Source organism: Pleurodeles waltl, chromosome 1_2 (genome assembly GCF_031143425.1).
Source record: "Pleurodeles waltl isolate 20211129_DDA chromosome 1_2, aPleWal1.hap1.20221129, whole genome shotgun sequence".
NCBI classification, from domain to species: Eukaryota; Metazoa; Chordata; class Amphibia; order Caudata; family Salamandridae; genus Pleurodeles; species Pleurodeles waltl.
This window is the reverse complement of record NC_090437.1, coordinates 1126014057-1126038359: the sequence shown is the minus strand read 5'-3', so window position 1 is coordinate 1126038359 and position 24303 is coordinate 1126014057. Positions and strand designations below refer to the sequence as shown.

Genomic DNA, 24303 nt, shown 5'->3' with positions numbered 1-24303 from the left:
GTTGCGGGGTATGTTGAGGATGAGGCGGGCGGAGGCGTTTTGAATTCGTTGCAGATGTTTCTGGAGTTTAGCGGTGGTTCCTGCGTATAGGGTGTTGCCGTAGTCCAGGCGGCTTGTGACGAGGGCGTGGGTCACTGTCTTTCTGGTGTCAGCGGGGATCCAACGGAAGATCTTTCGGAGCATGCAGAGGGTGAGGAAGCAGGAGGATACGGCGTTGACTTGTTTGGTCATGTTGAGAAGTGGATCCAAGATGAAACCGAGGTTGCGTGCGTGGTCTGAAGGGGTCGGTGCGGTGCCAAGGGCCGTGGGCCATCAGGAGTTGTCCCAGGCGGTCGGGGTGTTTCCAAGGATGAGGACTTCCGTTTTGTTTGAGTTCAGTTCCTTTTTAGGTCACAGCGTACCTATTTTGCTAAAGCCATTTGGGGACATTCAGAAAGTTGATCTAGGAATTTATTCTGCCCTTGCTTGCCACTGGCTTTGGGGTTTGTAACTCACATCTTCTTGTTTTCCATTTACTGGCTTAATTTGTTTTAGACTGTCCAGCTTGAATTTGTACCTCTTGCTTTCTATTTGCTGGTTTTGATTTAGGTTATCCATCTTGAGTTTGTACCTTCCCTTGCCCAAACCTTACTTACAGTATTGTTTCCAGTGCTCCTTTTCTGTACACAGGGTTGTAAATCTTGTTCTTATCTCATCAAATTTGCTGTGCATTCAAAGACTGAGGTCAAATGTCAGCGGCTGGCTTCCAAGAGCGTTTGTTTACTTTTCTTTCTGATTTCAAAGTGAGAGGATGTATGTGACAATCTCGCTGGATACTGGGGGTAGGAAAGAGTTTTCGTCTAGCACACAACAACATTTAAATGAATTGGGTAAGTATTTCAGAATATATCAGAATTAGGAACACAAATGAAATACATATTTTGTTATTTCTGAAGTGTGTTGGAAACAAATACTTTAATATGATCAAAAGAAATCATTGCACTAGCATTAAGTAAAATTGTATGCCTGTCCAAATGTAATTAATGGTCAATTCAAATGGAAATGTGTTATCCGTAATGGCAGTATGCTACCACACCATGAATACTCACTCTATGCCACTCCATTTTACTCTACACCACTCCACACCACTGCACTCTACTCTGCACCACTCCACTTTACACCACTTCATGCCACGGCACTCTGCGCCACTCCACTCTACTCCACGTTACGCCACAACTCTCTACTCAGCCCAGTACCACTCTACTCTATGCCAATGCACTCTTTACCATTCTACTCTATACCACTGCAGTCTTTGCCACTGCACACCAGTCCAGTTAGGCCATATCAATCTACTCTGCACAACTCCACTCTACGCCACTGTACTCTACACCATTTCCCAACACTGCACTCAATGGAAATACACTATATGCCAATGCACTTTACTCTGTAACACTCAACTCTATGCCCCTGCACTCTATGCCAGTCCACTGTATGCCTCTCTAATCTACTCTGCACCACTGCACTCTACACCACTTTTCTCTATGCCATTAGATTCTATGCTACTCTATGCAACTGCACTCTACCCTGCACCACTCTACTCCACACCACTTCACTCTACTCTGAAACAATCTCTATGCTGCTGCACTCTGACACTCTACTCCACTCTGCATCATTCCATTCTTTGCCACTGCACTCTTTGCCACTCTACTCTTAACCACTGGACTCTACTCCAATGCACTCTACAAACTGCACTCTATGCCACTGTTCTCTATGCCACTGCACTCAACTCTGTATCACTGTACTCTATGCCACTGTTATCTATGCCACTCTACTACTCTCTACACCACTGCAATCTGACACTCTACTCTGCAACAATGCACTCTCAGCCACTGAACGCTACACCACTCTACTCTGCACTACTCCACTCTATGCTACTCCACTCTATGCCACTGCACTGTGTTGTAGGAATCTCATTATTTGAACAAGACTTCTGGATTTTGGGCAGAAGCACCACGATTTGTGGGTGACTGAGTCAATCCCACACCGTATTGGCAGCTGTCGACCCAACCATTTCGTCTAGCTAGCAGTACCCCACCCAAACATAAACGAAAAGGTGATTTGTGGCAGCCTGACGCATGACACTCTGTGACCACTCAGGTTAAGTCATTGTTGATAAATCTCACCCCTTTCTCTCGTTAGCAAAGGTCTCATACACACATAGGCGAAAGCAAAGATGCAGGATGGTTTTCAATACATTTATTGAAAAGACTGCAATATACGATAAAATATATGAGCTGCAATTATTAGGGCAATGAGACATAACAGGATTAGGATTGTTGTGACCAGTGAGAAGAAAATAAACAACCTCAGTATATTGGAATAACATGCATGTATGAATTCTACCTAACCCCTAACTCCTAAGTGAGAGAATAGCTGTGATAGTCCAGTCTGTCCGTATTTAGTCCATGAGAGGGGCACCCACCCCCATTACGTGGAAAATAGGGGTCTGCCCACTGTCTCCTTTGCTGGCTATAGAGACAGGGCTGAGGTCAGCAGTCAAATGGCATGCAGCGTGGATGGATATGCTGGCCTGAATGACTTCCCTGTTTTCCCCTGGCCTGTACCGTGTTTTAATAAGAAACATAGGGCCAGATGTATCAAGGAGGCCTTTTGTGAGTCGGAAATAGCGATTTTTAAGAAATCGCTATTTCTGATTCGCAAAATGCAATGTGTCACATTTGCGAATCGTTAATAGCGATTTCTTAAAAATTGCAAATGCTATTACTGAATCACAAATTGCAATACCGGCCCCATTCGCACCTATAGGCCTGTAGGCCCATATCTGCAATTTTTTTGCATTTCCAAAATTGCAATTTCTTAACCAGAAATCGCAATTTTGGAAATGCAAAACCCCAGGGTGCTGGGGGCCTAAGGCCCCCTCTGCTACATCCCAAGATAATTTTTTGCAACATGTAAGGTGCACACATGCCAAAAGGGCATGTGTGCTTTACATGTAAATTTTAAAAATGCATTATAAATGCATTTTTAAAATTTGCACATGGTTACTACCAGGTTCAACCTGGTCGTAAATAGCGATTCCTAAATGCCCAAATCGCATTTAGGAATTGCTTCGTACATGTGCTTAGAAATCGCAAATAAGGAATCCTTATTTGCGATTTCTTATTTAGAGAGTTCAGAATGCCTTTCATACATTCTGAAATGGCTTTTTGCATTCGCAAACGGGCATTCGCACAGTTTGCAAATGCAAAGAGCTTTCATACATCTGGCCCATATTTCTGTTCTGTGAAATAGGCCTGATGTGGGCATGTGCCTATGTGTCGGACTGTTTAAATACTCTTTTGGTGAAAATGCTAGCTTGGTTTATCATGTGCTGTTCTTGTCAACCTTTGTATGCCACTCGACTCTACTCCGCGCCACTGCCCTCTGCATCACTCATCTCTATGCCACTCCACTCTGCACCACTCTGTCCCACTCTACTCTCTGCCAGTCTACTCCACTACACTCTATGTCACTCTACTCTACTCTATGCAACACTAATCTGCACCAATGTGCTCTACTATGCACCACTCTAATTTATGCCACTGCATTCTGCGATGCCACATTCTACACTGCTGCATTCAGTGCCACTGCACTCAATGCCATTGCACTCACACTCCATTATATGCCACTCTAAGCGACTCCACACTATGCCACTCCAGTGCACAACACTCTCTGCCATTCCACTCCACAACACTTTACTCCACTCTTTGCCATTCCACTCCCCGACATTCCACACCACTGTCCTCTATGACACTAGCTTTTATCCATGCTGAAGAGCAGCCACGCTGGTGTACAACATGACTAAAACACAATGGCAAAGCCAATCGCTCTTTCATAGGTGAGACCTATTGGCTTTACCAATGCTTGTTCTTTCAGCGTCTTTCTTGTATTTTGGCATTTGTTATTTCCATGTCAGTGCTCTTTGGGGGTTCTGCCCTCCTGTCAATTGCTGTCCAAGACTATTGATTTCAATGGCTGATTTGTATGTCATCAGCAACTGCCAAAGTGATGGTCACAATTTCCGCCGATATCCGATTCACAATTTGTGATTTGTATTTTTGCGATACGGGATTAAAATTAATTTGCATATCTGCCACAGTAATTAAGTGCACACATTTTAGTGACTCACTATTCGAAATTAGGTATGAAATGCTGTAGGAAAATGACTAAACTGTACATCGGTCCCGTTGTTCCCTATGTAACAATATACATGCACTGTACCAGGTGGAGTCCACTGATCTCAGGGGAGAAGTATGTCAGGTGCCCCTCAAATATGTTGGAGGTAACAGGCTGGAAGTCTGAGGGAACTGTAGAGCTAGATGAGTGCAATTATTGACCATGGTAAATCCTCAGTAAAACTCTGACTGCACTTATGCAATGATGCATGAGTCTCACGCAACATGACCTGAATACTATGAAGCTGTGTCTCCTGATTCTATTTTACTATGGGATATTAGATAGCATGTAATAGGCCATTTAAGTCCAATGTCTTTATTTATTACAGTATGCAAAAATCAGCTCAGGAATAATATATATCATGCTGAATGGGTCTTCTCCGGGTGGAGCCTTTCCAAATGAGAGGTAAGAAAAAAACACAGAAAAGATAATGTCAAGTGAACAGGGTCATGCTCTTTATTTGTATTTCAGGGGTTTATTAAGGATAAAACAAGTGCATTGTGCATTGTGTAACAAATGTTGGTCCTTTTCTAATCGTGTCAATGGTGCACGGTTTGTGTCCTCCTTGTGCTAGATTTCTTTACACTACTGTGTCTTGGAGATGTTGTTAGGTTTTGTAATTTGACATTTTTAGAGAAACACAGCTGCATAGAGAAAAAAGATGTCTGTTTCTTACTCTTTTCTTTACTACATGATAGTAAATATGATTAAGCTATTTGAATTTGCAAAAGCACATTTATTAATTCTAACTTTTGTATTTGCAAATCGAATCTCAAAGTAGTTAAACTGTAAAATATAATCCTACAAAAGGGAGCCATAATCCGAATTCTGCTCTCCTAACTGTCCCTAATGATCTATCTTCTTTCTTTGTTTTCAGGTTCAGATTGTAAAGTGTGCAGTTGATATATTGTTTGCATGTCAAATAGAATGTAGGCCTTTGCGAAAGATAGACTGGCTTTGAGTCACTCTCCTTCCTATGGCACTCCATCATGCGTTCACTAAGGTCTGGGACCTGGGGATCATTTTCAACTCTGATCTTGATTTCATCCCTCACATTAAAACAGTTCTGAAGTAAGAAAACGTTGAATTGTCTCTCTTACAAAACTCCTCCCTCTTCTGCAGGTTAATCATCAAGCGTTTCTCATGGCACGTTTGGGTAACTCTAATGTAGTCCATACTGACCTACCCAAAACACGTATTGCTGGGCTTTTAAAGAGTACAAAAATAGAAATCCAAAGTGTGCCTCCATTTATTGACACAAGACCACATAAAGCCAGCACAGAAAGCACTTCACTGACTCTGAACAGAATTTAGAATACTCCTCATAATACTGTGAATCATGTAAAGTATACTCGGGAAATCGTCTTAAATATCTCCAAAAGCTAAGTCACCATTATTTACCTGCCTGGAACCCTGGAACTGGTGATCAGATTGTACTCATCTGATCCAACGATCACTGCCGAAGAGAATAAACTATGGAGGAAGATGCAAAGGAGTCCAGGTCCTGAGGCTGTAGAATGTCCTCAGCCATCGGCTTTGGGATGAAGGCACCTATCTTTAATTCAAGAAACTCTTGAAAACGGAACTGTTCTATGCATTGCTCATAATCGGCTATCTATACAAGGAGAGGAATTGAAGTAAGTTATTAAAGAACCTTAAGCTAAACCTGGCGGGACCCTAACCCCCTTATTCATTCTGTATTTGCTTTGTTCAGTCAGCACTGTGACACGACGAAGTTGATGATTCAGCGTTATTTAAAAGTCTGTATAAGGTAGTATAGCTAAATAAATTAGTGTATGCCAGAAGCTGCCCAATGTGGTGGGCTTGCATTATGTTGATTACATTTCAACGCTGCACTTTCATCTCCAGTGGTTTCTTGGCACTAAGTAGGTCCAAACATGGATGCACAGTAAGTTGAGTAGAACATGTGTAGACAGGGACCTGGTATGTATTTATCCATTTCCTTTGATGGAATGCCCAAAGGTTCTCATTCCATGTTCTACCTGCTAGTTAGATAAAAGGCATTGCCACAGGATGTGGCTTTACGTCTTCTGCAAAGTGCAAAAGAAAAGGTCATGGGATAACTGAACAGAGTGACATAACAGTAGCATTTAAAGTGATTCACAGGAAAGAGCGGTCCATTGCCACAACAGGTCCTGTTGATATGGTCACCACCATCCGTGAAATGGGATGTCACTGGGTTACAGTGAAGTATTGTGGGGCATTGTGTCTAATATATGATTCAGTGCTTTAGGTTAGTATGCCTAGGATTGCAACGCATTGTGACTATTAGCGACCGTACAGTGCAATGTGTTACTGTACTTAGGATACAGTGCATTGGGTTGAGTTAGAATTCCTAGTACCTAATCCAGTGTAGTGCCTAGTAGCCTTTGAGTGGAATAAACTGAAGCATTCTACTATCCATGGAAGTCGTGCAGTGAACCTGGTTATTGTACCTAGCATTCAGTGGACAGTGGTGCTTTAGTTTCCCTATAGCGCAGATCAGTGCAGTACATCAGTGTCCATTCAGTTCTTTTGAGTGTGATGGGACAGTTTATTTGGGGTGAGTGTACTGTGTTGGGTTACTGCACTTAAAGTGTAGTAAAACGTGGTAAATTAGCTTCCTTAAGACACATTGTTGGGCTGTGGCAATCTGTTCCTATGATGTAGTGAATACCTGGTAGATTTGCATCCATATTATGCAGTGTGGTGAGTAAGTGCCTGTAAACTGCACTGTATTGTGGTATGATGATATTTAAAGGGTGACTCAGACCACTATGGTGGGCTAGTGGCATTAGCATGGAGGTTCATGCGCTGATTTACAAAGTGTATTAGCATACTGGGGTGGAGTGTTGGAAGCTGTCCAGCCTTTTAAAATGTGGGCCCTAACAATGACACAGGCTACAAATGGAGCATTTTGTACGTGCCACTCCCCTGCTCCTCAGTGACCTGGGTTTCCAGTGGGACACATTCCTCCTGTTCCTGCAACTCAACTCCTGCCCAGCCTAAGGGTAGGGTTTGGTAAATATAGGGAGTTCATTAGGGCGAAGGAGGTACCTCTCACTTGAAGAATGGCAGACAAGGTGCTCCATTTTCCCTCTGGGCTTCTTCTGCTGCTTCTTCCTTCCGAAACTCAGTTGTTCAAGATCCCGCTTTAGCATTGTTGGGGAGCAAGGGGGTAAGCCAAATCAACGGACGAAAAATAGTAAAAACATAAATTGGTACGTTTGTTTATATTATTTCTAATTTTACGTACAAAAAAGGCAAAGCATCAACTATACACAATGCTACTGTAAACAATGAATTCTTTTTTTGAAGCCAGCAGCACGTGGTTTTTGAGATTTAAAACTTTCTTATTCTATGTTTAGGCGATAATCATTTCTACAGACAGTGTGAAGCAAACGCCTTAAATATGATGTAACCTGACATAGATACAAGTCATTAAGGGCCAGATGTAAGAAGCGTTTTGCATGGCGCAAACTGAGAAAATCGCAGTTTGCGCCATGCAAAAAGTGCATCGGGATGCACAATCCCATTTTGCAAGTCGGTTCCGACTCGCAAAATGGGACTGCGACTCGCAAATAGGAAGGGGTGTTCCCTTCCTATTTGCGACTCACACCGCTATGCAGAATTGCTTTGCAATTGGCAGTTAGCACCCACGTGAAGTGGGTGCTAACTCATTCGCAAAAGGTAAGGGGTCCCCATGGGACCCCTTCCCCTTTGTGAATGTTGCAAAAAAATGTTTTTTCAGAGTAGGCAGTGGTCCAATGGACCACTGCCAACTCTGAAAAAACGAAACCAAATGGTTTCATTTTTTATTTTGTATCGCAACTCGTTTTCATTGAAGGAAAACGGGCTGCAATACAAAAAAAAAAACTGCATTATTGAAAAAGCAGTCACAGACAGGGAGGTCTGCTGTCTCCAGCGGCCACCATCCTTGTGAGTGCAGGGAATCGCAAGAGGGTCGCAAATTGAGACACACCTCATTAATATTAATGAGGTGGGTCTTTGCGACCCCCTTGCGATTCGCAGAAGGTGTTTGAGACACAATTCTTATATGATTTTGTGAATCGGAAATTACGAGTCTCACTGACTCGCAATTTCCGATTCGCAAAATCCTTTCTTGCTACATCTGGCCCCTAAGATACTTACATTTACCCTTCCACCAGCAGCAAGCTAAAGATACAAATCAACATCTTGCTGATCCTAAAGGCTCTCCACTTGCTCCCAATCACAAGAAAAATCTCCTTCAAGCAATTATGCATCACTCATTGAGCAATAAATGTCAAAAGAACAAGATGTTAAAATTCAAAAATCACTTCATTCTTTCAAATGAAACACATACCTTCCAGGTGCACCCTATCTAATAATTCTGGTTTACAGGAAGCAAACTATTAATGACAATGTTTTTTGCAGTGAAGCTGCCCTAATATGGAATTTCCTATCTGCAATGATTAGAGCGAAAAGAATGGTTATAACTTGATTATTCCCAATGTAATCTATCCTTGAATCTACATGATCTTGTTCACAAAGACAACACAAATTCTAGCCTCTTTCACTAAAGGCAGATTCTCCTTTAGTACCATTTACAATCAAGGGAGAACCGATGAGCATAATCCCATCAAAACATCCCCTTAATAGGAGCCAGAGGTATCAGTACATAATGGAATGATCACTACAAATCACAGAGATGACACACTCTTTCAAATCTTACTTGCCAAACCCATAGGACCAGCCATTCAGACTTACCACACTACACAGTACATCTCATTAGAAAGAGCTGAGTAGGGATTGGAAGGGGTTGGAGGCGGCACACTCTTTGTTGGCTGAGGTGAGGCCCTAGCCAGACAGAACTTACCACTCCTGTCAGGGGTGGGTGTTTACACCCACTGTATAACCTGCTAGTATATCTTGCCACTGATTAGTCAGGCTTATCACAGGGGCAATGTGTAAAGCATTGGCGTAGCACTTTTACACAGCAGATACACTGAGAGTAACAAAAAAGGCTTCACATGCATTTTATTTAAATAAAGTTTGTATTCAACAAGCATTAGTTAACACAACATGATCATTATGTATCTCTGGGCAGAGATCACATTTGGGAATATCACTAGTAATACTAGGCCCAACTGAGATAAAATAACATTGGTAATATCTACACTTTGGGAAAGATCCTTCTTTACCTCCAGCACTGTCATTATGTGCAAAATGTCGTCAGCACAAGACCCAGCCAAGCAATTATTCTAATTCAATCCCATACAGTTACAGGGTGCACCCCAGTTCACAACCATAGCGGTAATGTGTAGATATAGGCAATTATAACACTTTTAAATAGCCCTGTGGTCCATGGCTACACAGGTAAAACCAATGTCAAATGTAATACACTCTTGACACAAATCAATTTGTAGGGCAACATTGTCGTGCAGTGTTTCTAGTCATAGGCAGTCTCTCCCACGCACTCACTAAGCATGGGTATCAGACAGGTTCATATGGCATGCATTCACACACACACACGCACACACAGCACCCTAATATGGTGCACTGATATCCGGCAGGTCAGTAGATATTGTATTCTCAGACCCTGTGGCCCATTAGCCCTCCTTCAGCCAACTCCGACTACCCCAGCCCCCATGGACTAGAGTTGAAGGAAACCATCCCCTCTTCCCAGGACAGTAGGCTGATCCTGGCCAGAGTCACACTTATTCGGGGTCCCTGGGAAACATGTAGAGGGGCAGGTAACAGGTGGTTTCAGGCAGCAGTTGTCAAATGGCAGTTTGGCCAGCCCTTGGGAAGTTCAATCAAAGGTCGCCCCACCAAGACACAAAGGGGGGAACACCACATCTTGTGACCTGCTTCCAATTGCTCCCAGAAGCGTCTGTAGCCCACTCACGTCCTCTCACCACCCAGGCCCATTCTGCCAATCAAACATGGTAACAAGGTGTTGTCGGGTGGAGTGAGGAGCTGTCAGATGGTCCGTCGCACTGAGGGAAACAAAAGGAGCAATCAGTGAGTAAAAGATAAAACAAGAGAGCCTCTCAGAAGGAGGAGCCGCCCTGTAGGACACACGTTGAACAATGTCACACCCAGGCAATCCGGCTACTCCAAAACACAAATTTGCTCCCCGTGCTTCCCTGGAAATGAGGCACAATGTCGGGTGCATGATGGTAGGAGTCACACCACACAGTTGTGATCAAACAGGGGCGGCTGGTGTTCAAGGGCTAAGGGGCTGTGCCCCTAGCCTTTTCTGGCCTCTCTAGGGAAGCATATATTTAATTACATGATGAAAGTAAAACATTTTCTGCACAACATTTTCCGAGTGAAAGTTGTGCACTTTGAAAAGCCCCACTGCGCCTGCATCAGTATGTTGCTGAAAGCTGCACAGTAGGGCTGACAGGGCTTGTCCAAGCAAAGCCCTTACGTTTTCTCAGAACGCAGTGACGTCCCTGGCTAATCTCCTCCTCCACCAGAAGCCCTGATAGTAAACAGCCTGGAGCATTTTTTGTTCAGCCCGGGTTTCTGAAAACGTCATGTCACTCCGATATTATTCTCCACCCTTTCCTATTTACTCAAATGGTGGGGTGTGATCAGAAGGGTTTACGTACCAGAGGTCACATTTTATTAAAAGAATGTGGCATTGCGCAAAGAAAATCCCCAGTCTGTGGCAGAGAAATGGAATAAATACAATAAATAACTCCATCCAGGGCTCTCTGGGAGACAGGAGTGTGACCTGAAGACCTCAAGCCATAAATATGCCAAAGACAACCCTGCACACATGTAAGTTGGAGCTCTATCTTTTTTACAGACAAAAATAAATAAATCAGTTCTCTCAGCTCTCCTCTCCTTTCACTGCCTCTGTAGGCAGTAATGATTCCAGTAATTTATCATGGCTAGTTATTGTTTTATTTCTTCTGCAGACTAATGACGTGATATGTCATATTAAACATGTAATCTGCAGCTCAAATAAACGTGTACCTTTTATCACTGAAACTGCTGGATACTGGATTGGTAAGGCAATGTGTGTTTGTTTGAATGTGTTTGCAGGGCTTGACAGAGTGGCTGAGAAAATGTGGGTGTCTGTGTATAAGAGTTGTGTGAATGGCAGTGGATGACAATGTGGATGAGTAAATGGGTAGGCGACCAAAAGCAGTGGGTGAGTAGGTGAATGGAAATATGTGGGTAGTGAGGCTCTCTCACAAGGTGCAGTTCCGTCTTGTATTTGTGCCCCACCACTGCTTTCAGTCACCAGCCACCACTGTGATCAAACACAGTGCATCGCAGCAAATTCAGCACCTCCTTGGCTCCTTGGGAATGAGGCACAACTTCTGTGGGTGCGGTGGTACAAGCCGCACCAGGCCATTCCAGTCACACACAAAGAGGTACCAATTCTGTACAATGAGCATGCAGTTGGGATGTCACACAAGAGAAATGCAGCACGACCGATGAAGCAGGCCTCGCATGGCCCCACGGCTGGTGAATCTGCTCACCACCAACAAGATGCTTATGCGTGTTGAGGCCCCACGATGCAGGGCATACTTTGTGAATGCAGGCAGTTTCTTTGGGGCTCCACACCAGGCAATCTGATCTCTAGGCACAATACTTGGTTCCATGCTCACATCGCTGCTACCAGGTGGGATCCAGAAGACGATATGGGCACTTAAAAGGGCACTGCTCTCCAGGTGTCACAGGTAGAAGGTGTAGATCCCTCACAGGAGAACTTTGATGTCCCTGAGACCTCCACCAGAGAACAGGGGACAAGCCAACAAGCCCTTCGAGAGCACACTTGGAGGTGCCACACAGCAGCAGGCAATCAGCCCAGGCCAATCACTATTCAGGAAGAGTGTGTCGTCCCTTCTAATGGCAGCAATTCCTTCTCATGCACAACGGATTCCTCTGGCAGTGTGCACCACGCAGGCGAGTATCTCTGGTCTTGCATCCCCACAAGCATATCTCTTCTTTGCTGCACTGTGGCACCAGTAGTTATACTGTAGTGTGCCTTTCACGTCGGGGTGGTTCAGAGGGTTCCCCTTTGAACCACAGATGTCTCCCCTTAATTTTAGTCCTGTCTGCCCTAGGGCCTTGGATTGCAGACCTTAAACATTAGTGGGGCCATGATCTGGATCCGAGAGGCCAAGTGTCAAAACCTCTCCCTTTAATTTATCCAGCCTGTCCCTCAAATGGCAGAGGTCTGTAGTTCCAATTGCATGCCCAATGTTTCTGGCTGTCACTTAGGAATGCATAGACATGCTCCCCCAGCCTCCAGTGCTGAATTAAAAGGTACACAACACATTTTAGAGCATAGAAATGCCCACTTTCTAGAAGTGCCACTTATAAGTTATTATTGACAAACCACCTTTACCACAGGAAGGAGTTTGTCAGGACGAATCCAATGATAGCAAACATTATGAGGCTGCTCCACTGCAATCCACTATTGCAGCGAGGAGTAAAGGTAACATCCCCCTGTGTTAACCTATGGGCAGAGCAACTCTCATTGGTAATAACAACACACATGGGTATTCTTCACTCCCTGGGCATGCGTGCCTTTGCGCACACAGAAGCCTGCAATGGCAGGCGGGACACATGTTTCAGAATACCATAGGTTCAGATGCACACACACAGGTAAGCACCACTTCCTAACATAGGTAGGAAAGGGGCACGCACTTTTACACTGTACTTATAGTGGAAAAGTGCCCAGAACCCTAAGGCCACTAAGAGATAATCAGCAAAATCTATGAGAAAAAGCAAAAATGTTTGGCAAAATCCTACCTCAGTGTGTCACGTTTAACAAATGGGAATAATCTTTGCTATTAATGTTACGTACCAGGGGAGGAGCCAAGATGGCGGCCGGGACGGTCGCTTGATCTGAGCGCTCCGTTCCCGGCTACCTCGAAACATCCTGGAAGGCGCCCCCCCGCGGCCTGGTAGCGGCGGCCGGGACGGCGGCTTGACCGGGGGAGACCGGGGCACCCAACTTGTGCCACGAGCGCCCCTCGGTGCGCGTGCAGGGTGGGGCTGGGACTCGCGAGTCCGCGCCGGGTGTGGCGCAGAGCCGGAGGAGCTGCGGCTGCGGCCCCGATCGCGCTCTCGCCGGGCACGGGCGCCTCCCGCTTCTACGCCTGCTCGTGGCCGGGGGGGGGGCTGAAGAGACGCGTCCAAAAGCGGACCGCACGGCTGATCTCACTGGGCGCCCCGGGACGCGTGAAGCCGGCTGGAGGAACTGGGGCGCCATCTTGAATTTTGCCGCGACAGCAGCCGCGGGTGTAAGCTGCAGAGGGACAAAGAAGAGGCCCGGCAAAGAAGACGTGCAGCGGCGGCGGCCCAGCAGGCTGCGGGCGTTCCCGGTGCAGAATTTTTTAAAAAACGAGGTGAGGAGGGCACCTGCGAGGGGGGGGGAACACCAAAACTAAGCTGAGGGGGGGAAAAACCCTTGAAGCGACAAGCACCCCCCCACCCCTGCCACCCCACCTCCCCATTTATGCAAAAAGGCAAGATGGATGTGGACCGCGTGCTCCTGGGAGCTCGGACTACTCAACCAACGCAGAGTGGACGGCTGGGTTGGACCGCGGGCGTATGGTCTGCCCTGGACTCCCCTGCAATGGGTCCCTGCCGCGACTGTCCTTAGCTGCACAAAGTTTATTTGCGGCGCCCTGCGATCGCCCTGACCCGCAATTTCTCCCGCGTGTCGACGCCTCTCCCGGCTGTCCAGCACTTCTCCCCTCTATCTGAGGGAGCCTCTGACACCAAGCCCTCCCGCCACACAAGAAGAAACGAGTGTTCTCCCCCAGCGTTTACACCCTCCGCATATTCCGGTGGGCCCGGAGGACAGCCCCACAAGAACTCATAGCTGGAACATTGAATCCATTAATGACTGCAGCATTTGTCATTGAATATCCAGGCCACAATAAGTCAGAATAAGACTAAATGTCCTTTGCTTTGCTGCCTAATCTCACGCCCTCAACACCGGATGTGCGCTCCATGCCCAGGCAACTCAGTAAAAGTTTAAAACAACGAATCAGGAAGATTAAAAGTGCGTAATCTCTGCAGATTGGGAGGTAATCTCAGAACAGCCAAAATGGCCGGCAGAGCCAAGTCAACCAAGAATCCAGATCGAACTACCCAAGCGATAACGCCTACCGACCAACAATCTGGCCCATCCCTACAGTCACTGGAAAGCACACTTCTAGCGCATTCTGCTCAGTTCGAGAAAGTATTGCAGGCAATACTGGACACTAAGTCATCCTTGGAAGGCAGAATTGATGCAGTCGCGCAAGACTTGAATCTCTTACGAGTGGATCATCGAAGCCTAGCTGAAAAAGTGAAAACAACGGAAGCTGAAATAGCTGATCTAACTCCAATAGCGCAAGGGAACCAAAAACAGATTCAGCGCATGGACGAGGAGCTGAAGATACTCTGGAGAAGATCGGATGAAATGGAGAATAGGGCGCGCCGAAATAACGTGAGATTCCTGGGCTTTCCGGAAAGTATGTGTCAACCGGAATCTGAAATTTCCCTAGAGCAGTGGCTAATCAAGGAGGAGTTAAATGGGGCTCCATCCAAGTTTTTCTCAGTTGAAAGGGCTTACAGAGTCCCGGGCAGACCTCCGGCCCCCGGCCAGTCCCCCAGGCCATTGATTGCCAGGTTCTTGAACTATAGAGACCGAGACGCAATATTGCAACAATTCCGCAATAAGGGCCCGTTCAAGTATGAAGACTCGAACATTAACGATTACCCGGACTTTACGCAAGAGGTGCAGAACCAACGCAATTCTTTTGTTCAAATCAAGCAACGCTTACGAGAACAGAACATAAAATATGCCCTGCTCTTCCTAGCCAAGCTAAGGGTAGTGATGGAGGACCGTACCCATATATTCACCAACCCCGAGGATGCCTGGACATGGCTCCACGCCAAGGGCCTTGCACACCCCCGGGAGGACGAAGAAGGGGACGAGAAATGGCAAAAACCTGCTTCAAGGAAGCGATCCAAACGGCGCACCAGAGGCCAGCCCAATGTCTGGCAAGCAGCAGAGGAAAGAGCAAAAGTGCTAAAAGAGATGCCGTTACACATGCAAAGCCGCAGTACAATTGCCAGTGGTCTTGAGGAGCAGGGATCGGACTCAGACACAGTCAGCTCCGCATCCACGGTAACAGGAGAACTAGGTGGGCCGAAGGTCACCCCAAGAACTACCGACGAACTGTAAACTATTCGTTCAGGCCCAGAGAGACTACCAGGGACGATGCTTGAAACTTGAAAATCTACAGAGACTCTGCGACACTGCCGAGACGTGGGGATAAAGTGCCTTCAACAATATGCATCTTTGATATAAACACTAAGCTAAGTGATTGGGGGCATAAGTAGGTGGTACATGGCGGATGGGCGGGGCCAGAGGGAACGGATTTATGCCAAGGGGGGGCGCCTGATGATATTGGCAGACTAAGTCTGCGGCACGATGTGAACCCCTTACAAGAGCCACATCTGTACGATATGAGAATCCCACTATGCAAATCCAACCGGATAAGAGTTATTTCACACACTTTTAAGTTTTGTAGTTTCACTGTAGTTGTAAGTAGTATAGGGGGTTTAATTAGGGGGGTGGGGACTAACAGTTCAGCAGAAATGCAAGAATCGGAATTACTTAACGCACAAAACATAGATCTGCATCCGCCATATTTAAATATCAGCAACAGAAAGGCAGAGACCAGGTGGGCCAACACTAAAGCCCAGATCCATAACACAGCAACATATCCCCAGTACCCCATATGATGTCTTCCCGAAATAATACGAAAAACCAGTATATTATACTAACATGGAATATCAGGGGCCTTGGGATGCTGAGCAAACGGGCTAGAGTGCACGCTCGACTTAAAAGACTAGGAGTGCATATCGCTATTCTGCAAGAGACACATATGCTAGAGGGGGACATACGCGACCTGCGCACGAAGTGGGGAGGCCAGTTGATAGGCACAACATACTCGGCCTTTGCGAGAGGGGGGTTGATTTGGATAGCGGCAGGAGTTCCATTCCTCATGTCAGCACACAAGATAGACCAGGGAGGGAGGTACGTAGTGGTGGAGGGCAGACTAGACGGCAGACAAATGGCTGTGATCGGGGTACACCCCCCCAACAGTGGCATCTCGGGCTTTCTTACCACTCTCACCCCAATGTTGCTGTCCCACCCCATGCCCCTAGCCATCTGGGGCGGTGATTTTAACAGTACCCCATCAGCAGCATTGGACAGAACCAGTGCCCAACCGAGCGCACCAACTAGTAGGAAGCCCGTAAGTCCCCTGCAAGAATGGGCAAATGTTATGGGTCTATATGATATATGGCGATTAGGCCATCCAGAGCAAAAAGAATATTCATTTTACTCTGTCCCACATAACACCCACACTAGAATAGACATAGGCCCCCATTCCAACATTGACGGGCGGCGGAGGCCGCCCGCTAATGTTGCGCGGCAGAAATACCGCTCCGCGGTCCAGAGACCGCGGAGGGTATTCCAAGTTTTCCCCTGGGCTGGCGGGCGGCCGCCGAAAGGCCGCCCGCCAGCCCAGGGGAAAACAACCTTCCCACGATGAAGCCGGCTCGTAATCGAGCCGGCGGAGTGGGAAGGTGCGACGGGTGCTACTGCACCCGTCGCGTATTTCACTGTCTGCTATGCAGACAGTGAAATACAAGCGGGGCCCTCTTACGGGGGTCCCTGCAGTGCCCATGCCATTGGCATGGGCACTGCAGGGGCCCCCAGGGGCCACGCGACACCCCCTACCGCCATCCTGTTCCTGGCGGGCGAACCGCCAGGAACAGGATGGCGGTAGGGGGTGTCAGAATCCCCAAGGCGGCGCAGCAAGCTGCGCCGCCTTGGAGGATTCCAACGGGCAGCGGAAAACCGGCGGGAGACCGCCGGTTTTCCTGCACTGACCGCAGCCAAAGCGCCGCGGTCAGAATGCCCTGCGGGGCACCGCCGGGCTGTCGGCGGTGCTCCCGCCAACCGCGAGCCTGGCGGTCACAGACCGCCAGGCTCGTAATGAGGGCCATAGTATGGGGCACCCGCGAAATAGGGGCGCTGATCACTGAATCTGAATACTTGGCATAGACAGTCTCGGACCATGCGCCTCTGAGAGTAACACTGAATTGGGGCAGGGCACGTCAGGCAATTCCCACTTGGAGATTCCAGGCGGAGGCTCTACAAGATCAAGCATTCGCCGCAACATTGGGGAAATCTATAGGCCAATATTGGGAAACAAACGCTATGTCTGCAACAACCCGGGCGATAGAATGGGATGCCCACAAGGTAGTGGCACGCGGATTATGCATGTCCACTACGTGGGGAGTGAGACGCTCTTTACAGGCGGAAATGAGCAAACTAGAGAAGGAGCTAAGGATTGCGGAAAAAGCGGTAGCACGGGGGGAAATCACTAGCACTGTCCTCAAAGAAAAGCGCTCAAAATATAATGAGGCAGATAGCAGGCTCCGCTGCCACGACTACAACTATTACTTAACCAGGTTGCAAACGGAAGGAGACAGATCAAGTAGAATGCTAGCGTGGCTACTCCGCGAGGATAGACAGCAGGCTCCGATAGGTGCCATCCGGGTGGGCGCACATGAGATGGCTACTACACAAGTAGAAATAAACGAGACGTTTAGGAATTACTACTCAAACTTATACACTAAACGTACCTCATGCACAGCTACACAACTTGAGGCTTTCCTGGCGGACTCCTGCCTACCCCAACTACCACAAACAGATAGAGATGGAATTGAAACCCCCATAACAACAGAAGAAATAGAACTAGCCCTTGCACAGCTGCCCAGGAACAAAGCGCCGGGCGCAGATGGCCTCCCCTCGGAGTATTATAAAGCCTATTTACCCAGCCTAAAATCCCATCTGCTAGGAGTGTTCCAGGAGGCGTCGACTAAAGAAAGCTTACCTATATCTCAAAGGGAAGCTATGATAGTGGTACTCCCTAAACAGGGTCGAGACCACACGGATGTTAAATCTTATAGACCACTATCGCTGTTAAATACAGACTGCAAAATATTAGGCAAAATATTGGCTAATAGGTTAACCCCCCTCATGCACTTATTGATTCATGCAGATCAAAATGGCTTCATCCCAAAGCGTAACACCTTCCTAAATATTCGCAGATTGCTGAGTATAATAGGAGACACCCCCAAGATTGCACAGGAGGAAATGGTGCTCTCACTAGACATAGAAAAGGCCTTTGATACGCTGGAATGGGACTTCCTGATGGCTACGATGGCCCGTATGGGAATAGGCCCTAATTACATTCGTTGGGTCCGGACATTGTATTCTAATCCAAGCGCGAGGGTGAAGACAGGCGGGGTGATTTCTGATAGTTTCCTGATTTCCAGGGGGACACGGCAGGGATGTCCCTTATCCCCGCTACTGTATGCCATAGCAATGGAACCGTTAGCGGCAAAAGTACGCCTCATGGAGCACGAATGGGGAATTATTAGGAATGGGTTACATCACACGATTTCATTATATGCAGATAATGCTTTGATATATGTCAGGAACGGTTGTGCAGCTATCCCACCTGTGATGTCTTTATTGGCTGAATTTGGAGGCCTGTCTGGCCTTGTGGTAAACTGGGAGAAGTCCTGTGTGTTCCCCCTGGCAAAAAGGGCCCCCAACAACCAAGACCCCCCAGAGGTAGGGCACCTAAAGTGGTGCCCGACAACATTTAAATATCTTGGGATAAACATATATCATGCCACAGAAGACTTAAGAGACGGGAACCTGGGGAAGGCGCTAACTTCCATAAAAGGCTCCCTACAATTTTGGAACAAGCTTCCGCTCTCGCCACCCGGTAATGTGGCGATTGCTAACATGTTGATTCTACCTAGGCTCCTATATTATTTTGGGGCCCTGCCGATAACTATTCCCAAAAGTTTCTTCGGCAATTTAAACACAGCATTACTGCAGCTCATTTGGGGAGGTGGTAGAGCGCGAGTGGCGCTATCCACATTGCAATGCCCGTTGGATAACGGTGGCCTGGGAACTCCGAATTTTGAAAGATACTATGCTGCTGCACAACTTCAGTGGGTCCAATATTGGATCCACAGACCAGAGCAAGCGGAACCCATGAGCCTAGAGCCTCGGCGGAACGGGACCCCCCTTTTAAATTGGCTGACGTCAAAGCCCCCCAAAGCGGTACTGGTTAACCCTTTGCTTGCAGCCGCGCATGCGTGTTGGGTTAAATATGTGCAAAGAGGAGCGGATAAGCTTCCTTACTCCCCACACATACCGCTAAATTATCTATTGGCGGGGACTGCAGCTGGAATGCAAGCTGTAAAGCTGTGGAATGAAGCAGGAATACAGACAGTAGGGGATTGCTTTGAAGACGGCAAATTAATGACGTTCGAGGCTCTCCAGGCCCTCACAGAGATAAATTCGGGTCAGTTCCTGACATATCATGCCGTATGTCATGAAATTAGAAAAATATGGGGAATAGGCACTTCGGAACCAGAGGCCTCCCCAGTGCTCCACCAGCTTCTACAACACAGTGATCAAACAAAAATAATATCCAATCTATATAGAATCCTCAACAAGACTCCTGATGCACAGGCAGGGAAAGCATGGAGTAGATGGAATGCAGTACTCCCCACCCCGATCCCACTGGAAGACTGGCCTAAGGCCTTGTCTCACATCAGAGGCGTGTCAAGGAATCCCAGATTTAGATATACCCAATTCAATTACACGCATCAAACATATCTTTCCCCAGCCAGAATAAAGCGCATGTTCCCTGATTCAGTACCAACATGCCCCAGATGCAAAATACTATCAGCACCCTTCTACCACATGGTATGGGATTGCCCTAATATACAAACGGCCTGGGCGGAGGTGGTAGGGGAGGTATCTGGGCTAACGGGACTTGCACTGTTAGCAGACCCTGGGTCCTGCCTGCTGGGACTGAGGAAGAGACCAAAAAAACAAAGACACCTGCACAAATTTATAGACTTGGCCTTTTTAATGTACAAAAGATTAATAGCAATGCATTGGAAAGCCCCTAAGGCTCCCGATCTGAAATCCTGGTACTCTCTAATAATAGGCTGGGCTCGCACTGAATACCAGGTACTAAAAAGAATGGTGCGCGAAGGGCGACAACACACAGGATGCTCCACTTGGGATGATTTGGTAACAAAATTGGAGGCCAAAAACAATGAGAAGCCTCCTTGAATCGGGGCACATATAATCGCGATAATCACAACATAAATTCCCCTGCATCCCCCATTACGGAAACAAAATTCATAGGGCACCCAGGCATCATAACGCACACACATCATCTCCTCCCATCTCTCTAGTAATAATTGTCCATCAAATTTTCGTCACCACAGTCCCAGCGACACGTGAGGAGCAGAAAACCAGGGTAGCTATCTGCATATACTAATCCGGATGGTGCCCTCCTCAGGCAGCCAGGGAACTCATGCATGCAAAACAAGGCCCACACTGGTCACAAGCGAATGCCTATATAAAATAAACAATAAAGGAAAAACCCATGGAGGGTGCAGCCAGGAATGATACTGTAAAACTAGAAGTGTTCCGTGAAGTGCATATTGGGGGTGTGTGTGATTTTTAAATGATCTAGATATTAGTTATTGTATTGGTTTATCCTGTGGTTGCAAATTGAACAATTTGTATTATTTTTTTAAATATAAAATCAATAAAAATATTTAAAAAACAAAACAAAACAAAAAAAAAAATGTTACGTACCAAAGCAGAAAGTTTCACACCATTGACAGAAAACGAAGCACCCCAGATGCTACAACATATAGCCACTGCCCACATGTGAGAACCATTGATCCTTCTTCAACAGTTTTTACATCCACATGTTGCCAGTCATCCCCAAAACCCCCGCCTACTATATTCCTTCAACCCTGCATGAAACACAGAGCTTAATTTAAAACTATTGATCGTTCTCTTTCCTCCATTACTCTGTCCTCTGTATGCCTCACTCTCTCTGAGTGTGTAACCTACTCTGTTGCATGCTTATTAGTCTTAAACTGTTATTGAATTGCTGCACTGCTCACTCGAACGATAGAGCACAACAGCTCCTTTTTTGAAACCATATCCCTGCAGTCTTAACAATAACTAACCTCCTCTAGCTGTCTACCCAACCTATCAATCATTTGCATGAGCTCATACTAAAGATCATATCATATTCCTATTAACAATCTACCACAAGAAACTGGAGTAAATGTATGGAGTAGTTTCCTTAAATAAACTGTATCATTCTACCATCCTGCAACAATAACCAATAACCACTAGATTAACCACTAATCTTGGGTTTCCAGAGTAGCGTGCTACCCACCATAAATAACTTCAATGCCTCATCAGGGATAGTCAGTGCTCTATAAATGCACTTACAATACAGTACTTGTAACATGTGCCATTAACATAAGAAGCACATAAATACAATGAATAAACCTTTTTAAAATGTAAACACCGCACACTTTTATGGACAGCAATGTGTACAGAAAACAAAGCTCCTTTAAACATGAAGCATAACCTTGCATTAAAGTCTCAGTATGGGCTCTGTAATGAGCAGAATAGTTTCAGATTGCACATTATCTTAATTACAATCATACAGATTTGTTTAGATCTTCTAAGTAAGGTCAAATACATTCATGACCCCTGCGGTCGGTGGTAATGTGGCGGTAGTAACCGCCAACAGGCTGGCGGTGCATACTGCCACATTATGACAATGTACCACTCCGATGGCCATGGCGGTAGCAGCCACTGGGCTGGAGATAAGAATTTCCAGCCCGGCGGCCGCTATTGTACTGCCTCAGGCATTTTGACTCTGCCTACCACCATGGTTTTTGTGGTGTTCGTAACAAAATTCCTTCCCTGTCACTGATAAGAAGCCCCCTCCCCCCCAAACAATCCCCAGATGCCCCCCACCTCCATCTCCATCCACACTACCCCCTTCTAATCCCCCGCCCCCCTTCGCACACACACGCAGACACACATTCACATATCCATACTTAGACGCATTCTCACACATGCATACAGGCACGCAAACAACACTACACATACATACGCATTCACACACACACTCACACTCATGCACACACACACAAACACCCCCCACACCCCTCCCCTGTCGGAAACCCAACTTACCTGAATCCAGGGGGTCTTCCGGCAGGGGATGGGACGGGTGCTGCTACCGCCAGCACCGCTGGCCGGCAGAACACCGCCAGGCCGTATTATTTTTCATAATACGGGTGGCAGCGGTCTACTGGCGTGACGCTGCTGGTGGTAGTAGCGCCACCTTAATGCCCTTCAGCCAGCATGGCCACAGCCGGATTTCCACCCTTCTTGTGGCGGAAATCCAGCTGTGGTCATAATTTGGCAGACGGCTGTTAGCCGCAGCAAAGGTCTTTTGGCGGCTGTCGCCACGGCGGTAGGCAGTACTTACCGCCAATGTCACAATGTAGGCCATAGTGCCTTAACTGAAATCCACACATACTTTGAAAACTATCAGTGCTACTGTTGGGAATGGAATTGTTAAATGATAATGACATGTGGCAATTATGACAATTAACTGTACCTTATCAATGTACTAAGTTTTTTTGCAGACTATGAACTTCCTAATTTCCAAAGTGCCCAAGTCTCTCGGTTTGAAATCTGGGTTAACGATGAAATCGAAGGACCTGATCTGTAAGTTAAGAGTTAAGTCAAGGGAAATTGCCTACAAACACCTGACATTGTTGACATGGGAAAATCGTTTATATATCTGAGCAGAACTCTGATGTCAGATTATGAAATAGTTTGTGTATACATTTATGGTTTGAATGATGATAATTGTAGCACGTTGAGACATTTAGCACAGTTGTTGATAAACGCTTGAGTCTGCAGCAGTAACAAGCCCTAAGGATAACTGACTGCTTCGACAAATCATGGCTAAACCTGTGATTATGCGCTGCAATGAACAAGGTTGAGTTCACATTTGATTTGTTTCTGTTTGCCTTCTCTGTTTTATTTAAAGTCACTTGGTTTTTATCATTTATTCACATCTATATAAGTGATGTATGTCTTTGCTGTAACAAGTGCATTTTTTGTGAATGATGTTTGGTAGCTGCTGTTATATAGGCACATACTTCACAGTGCCAGTGAGTAGTTATGGTGCTGAGGTGCTCTCCGTTGAAAAGCATTTATTGATTTGCCTATAACTTTTAACCCAATGGATGGTTATGCAGCAAATCAATTGGCGTAGTTACTTAGGGCCAGATGTATCAAAGTCCCGGTTTGCATTTCTTAAATAGTGAATTTTACGTAATTGCTATTTGAGAAATGCAAAACGGGATGTAAGAAAATAGCGAATCCCTAATAGCGATTTCTTAAAATTCGCAATTGCTATTAGGGAATGGGACTCTATTCATCTCTATGGGCCTGAAGTCCCATAGGTGGAATGGTTTTGCATTTCCCAACTTGCGAATTCCTGTAAGGAATTAGCAATTTCCGTAATGCAAATCCATGGGTACTGGGAGCCTAAGGCCCCCTTTGATGCACCCCCCAAAGAAATTGTGCATATGTAAAGTACACATATGCCCTAGGGGCGCTACATGCCACTTTTAAAAATGCATTTTAATGCATTTTTAAAATTGCACATGGTTACCACCAAATTTAAATTTGTGGTAATTGCATTTCCTAAATGCCCAGTTTGCATTTAGGAAATGCATGATACATGTGCAAAGAAAATTGCAAATAGGAATTCCCTATGTCCGATTTCCTATTTTGGGAATCGCAATTTGCAATTCCCTATTCAAATTCGCAATTTTAGGGAATCGCTAAAAATTGCGATTCCCTAAAATTGCACTGCGCTGCCTTTCATACATCATGAAAGGCGATTTTGCAATCGCAAATGGTGGGATTTACCGATTCGCACTGTTTGAAAATGCAACCCCTTTGATACATTTGGCCCTCAAAGTCCAGCATGGCAGTTTTCATGCAGACCCGTGCTTGGGATATGAAACAAGCATTTGCAATGCAATAGGTCTTGCATTTACTCAAGTTAGAGCTATTGGCATGGTAAATTGATAACTAGACTTTTCTTGCCACACAAATTG

At 46.2% G+C, this 24303-nt stretch overlaps 1 protein-coding gene across 2 annotated transcripts in view; it reads left to right on the top strand.

The window, feature by feature from the left end:
* LOC138248727 (ADP-ribosyl cyclase/cyclic ADP-ribose hydrolase 2-like) overlaps positions 1 to 24303 on the top strand; it is a 266855-nt gene that overhangs the window by 228961 nt on the left and 13591 nt on the right. For both annotated transcript variants that reach the window (XM_069202589.1, XM_069202580.1), the window contains 2 exons: positions 4544 to 4620; positions 22802 to 22894. In XM_069202589.1, the coding sequence (XP_069058690.1) occupies positions 4544 to 4620; positions 22802 to 22894 (170 nt within the window). The remainder of the gene's footprint in view (positions 1 to 4543; positions 4621 to 22801; positions 22895 to 24303) is intronic.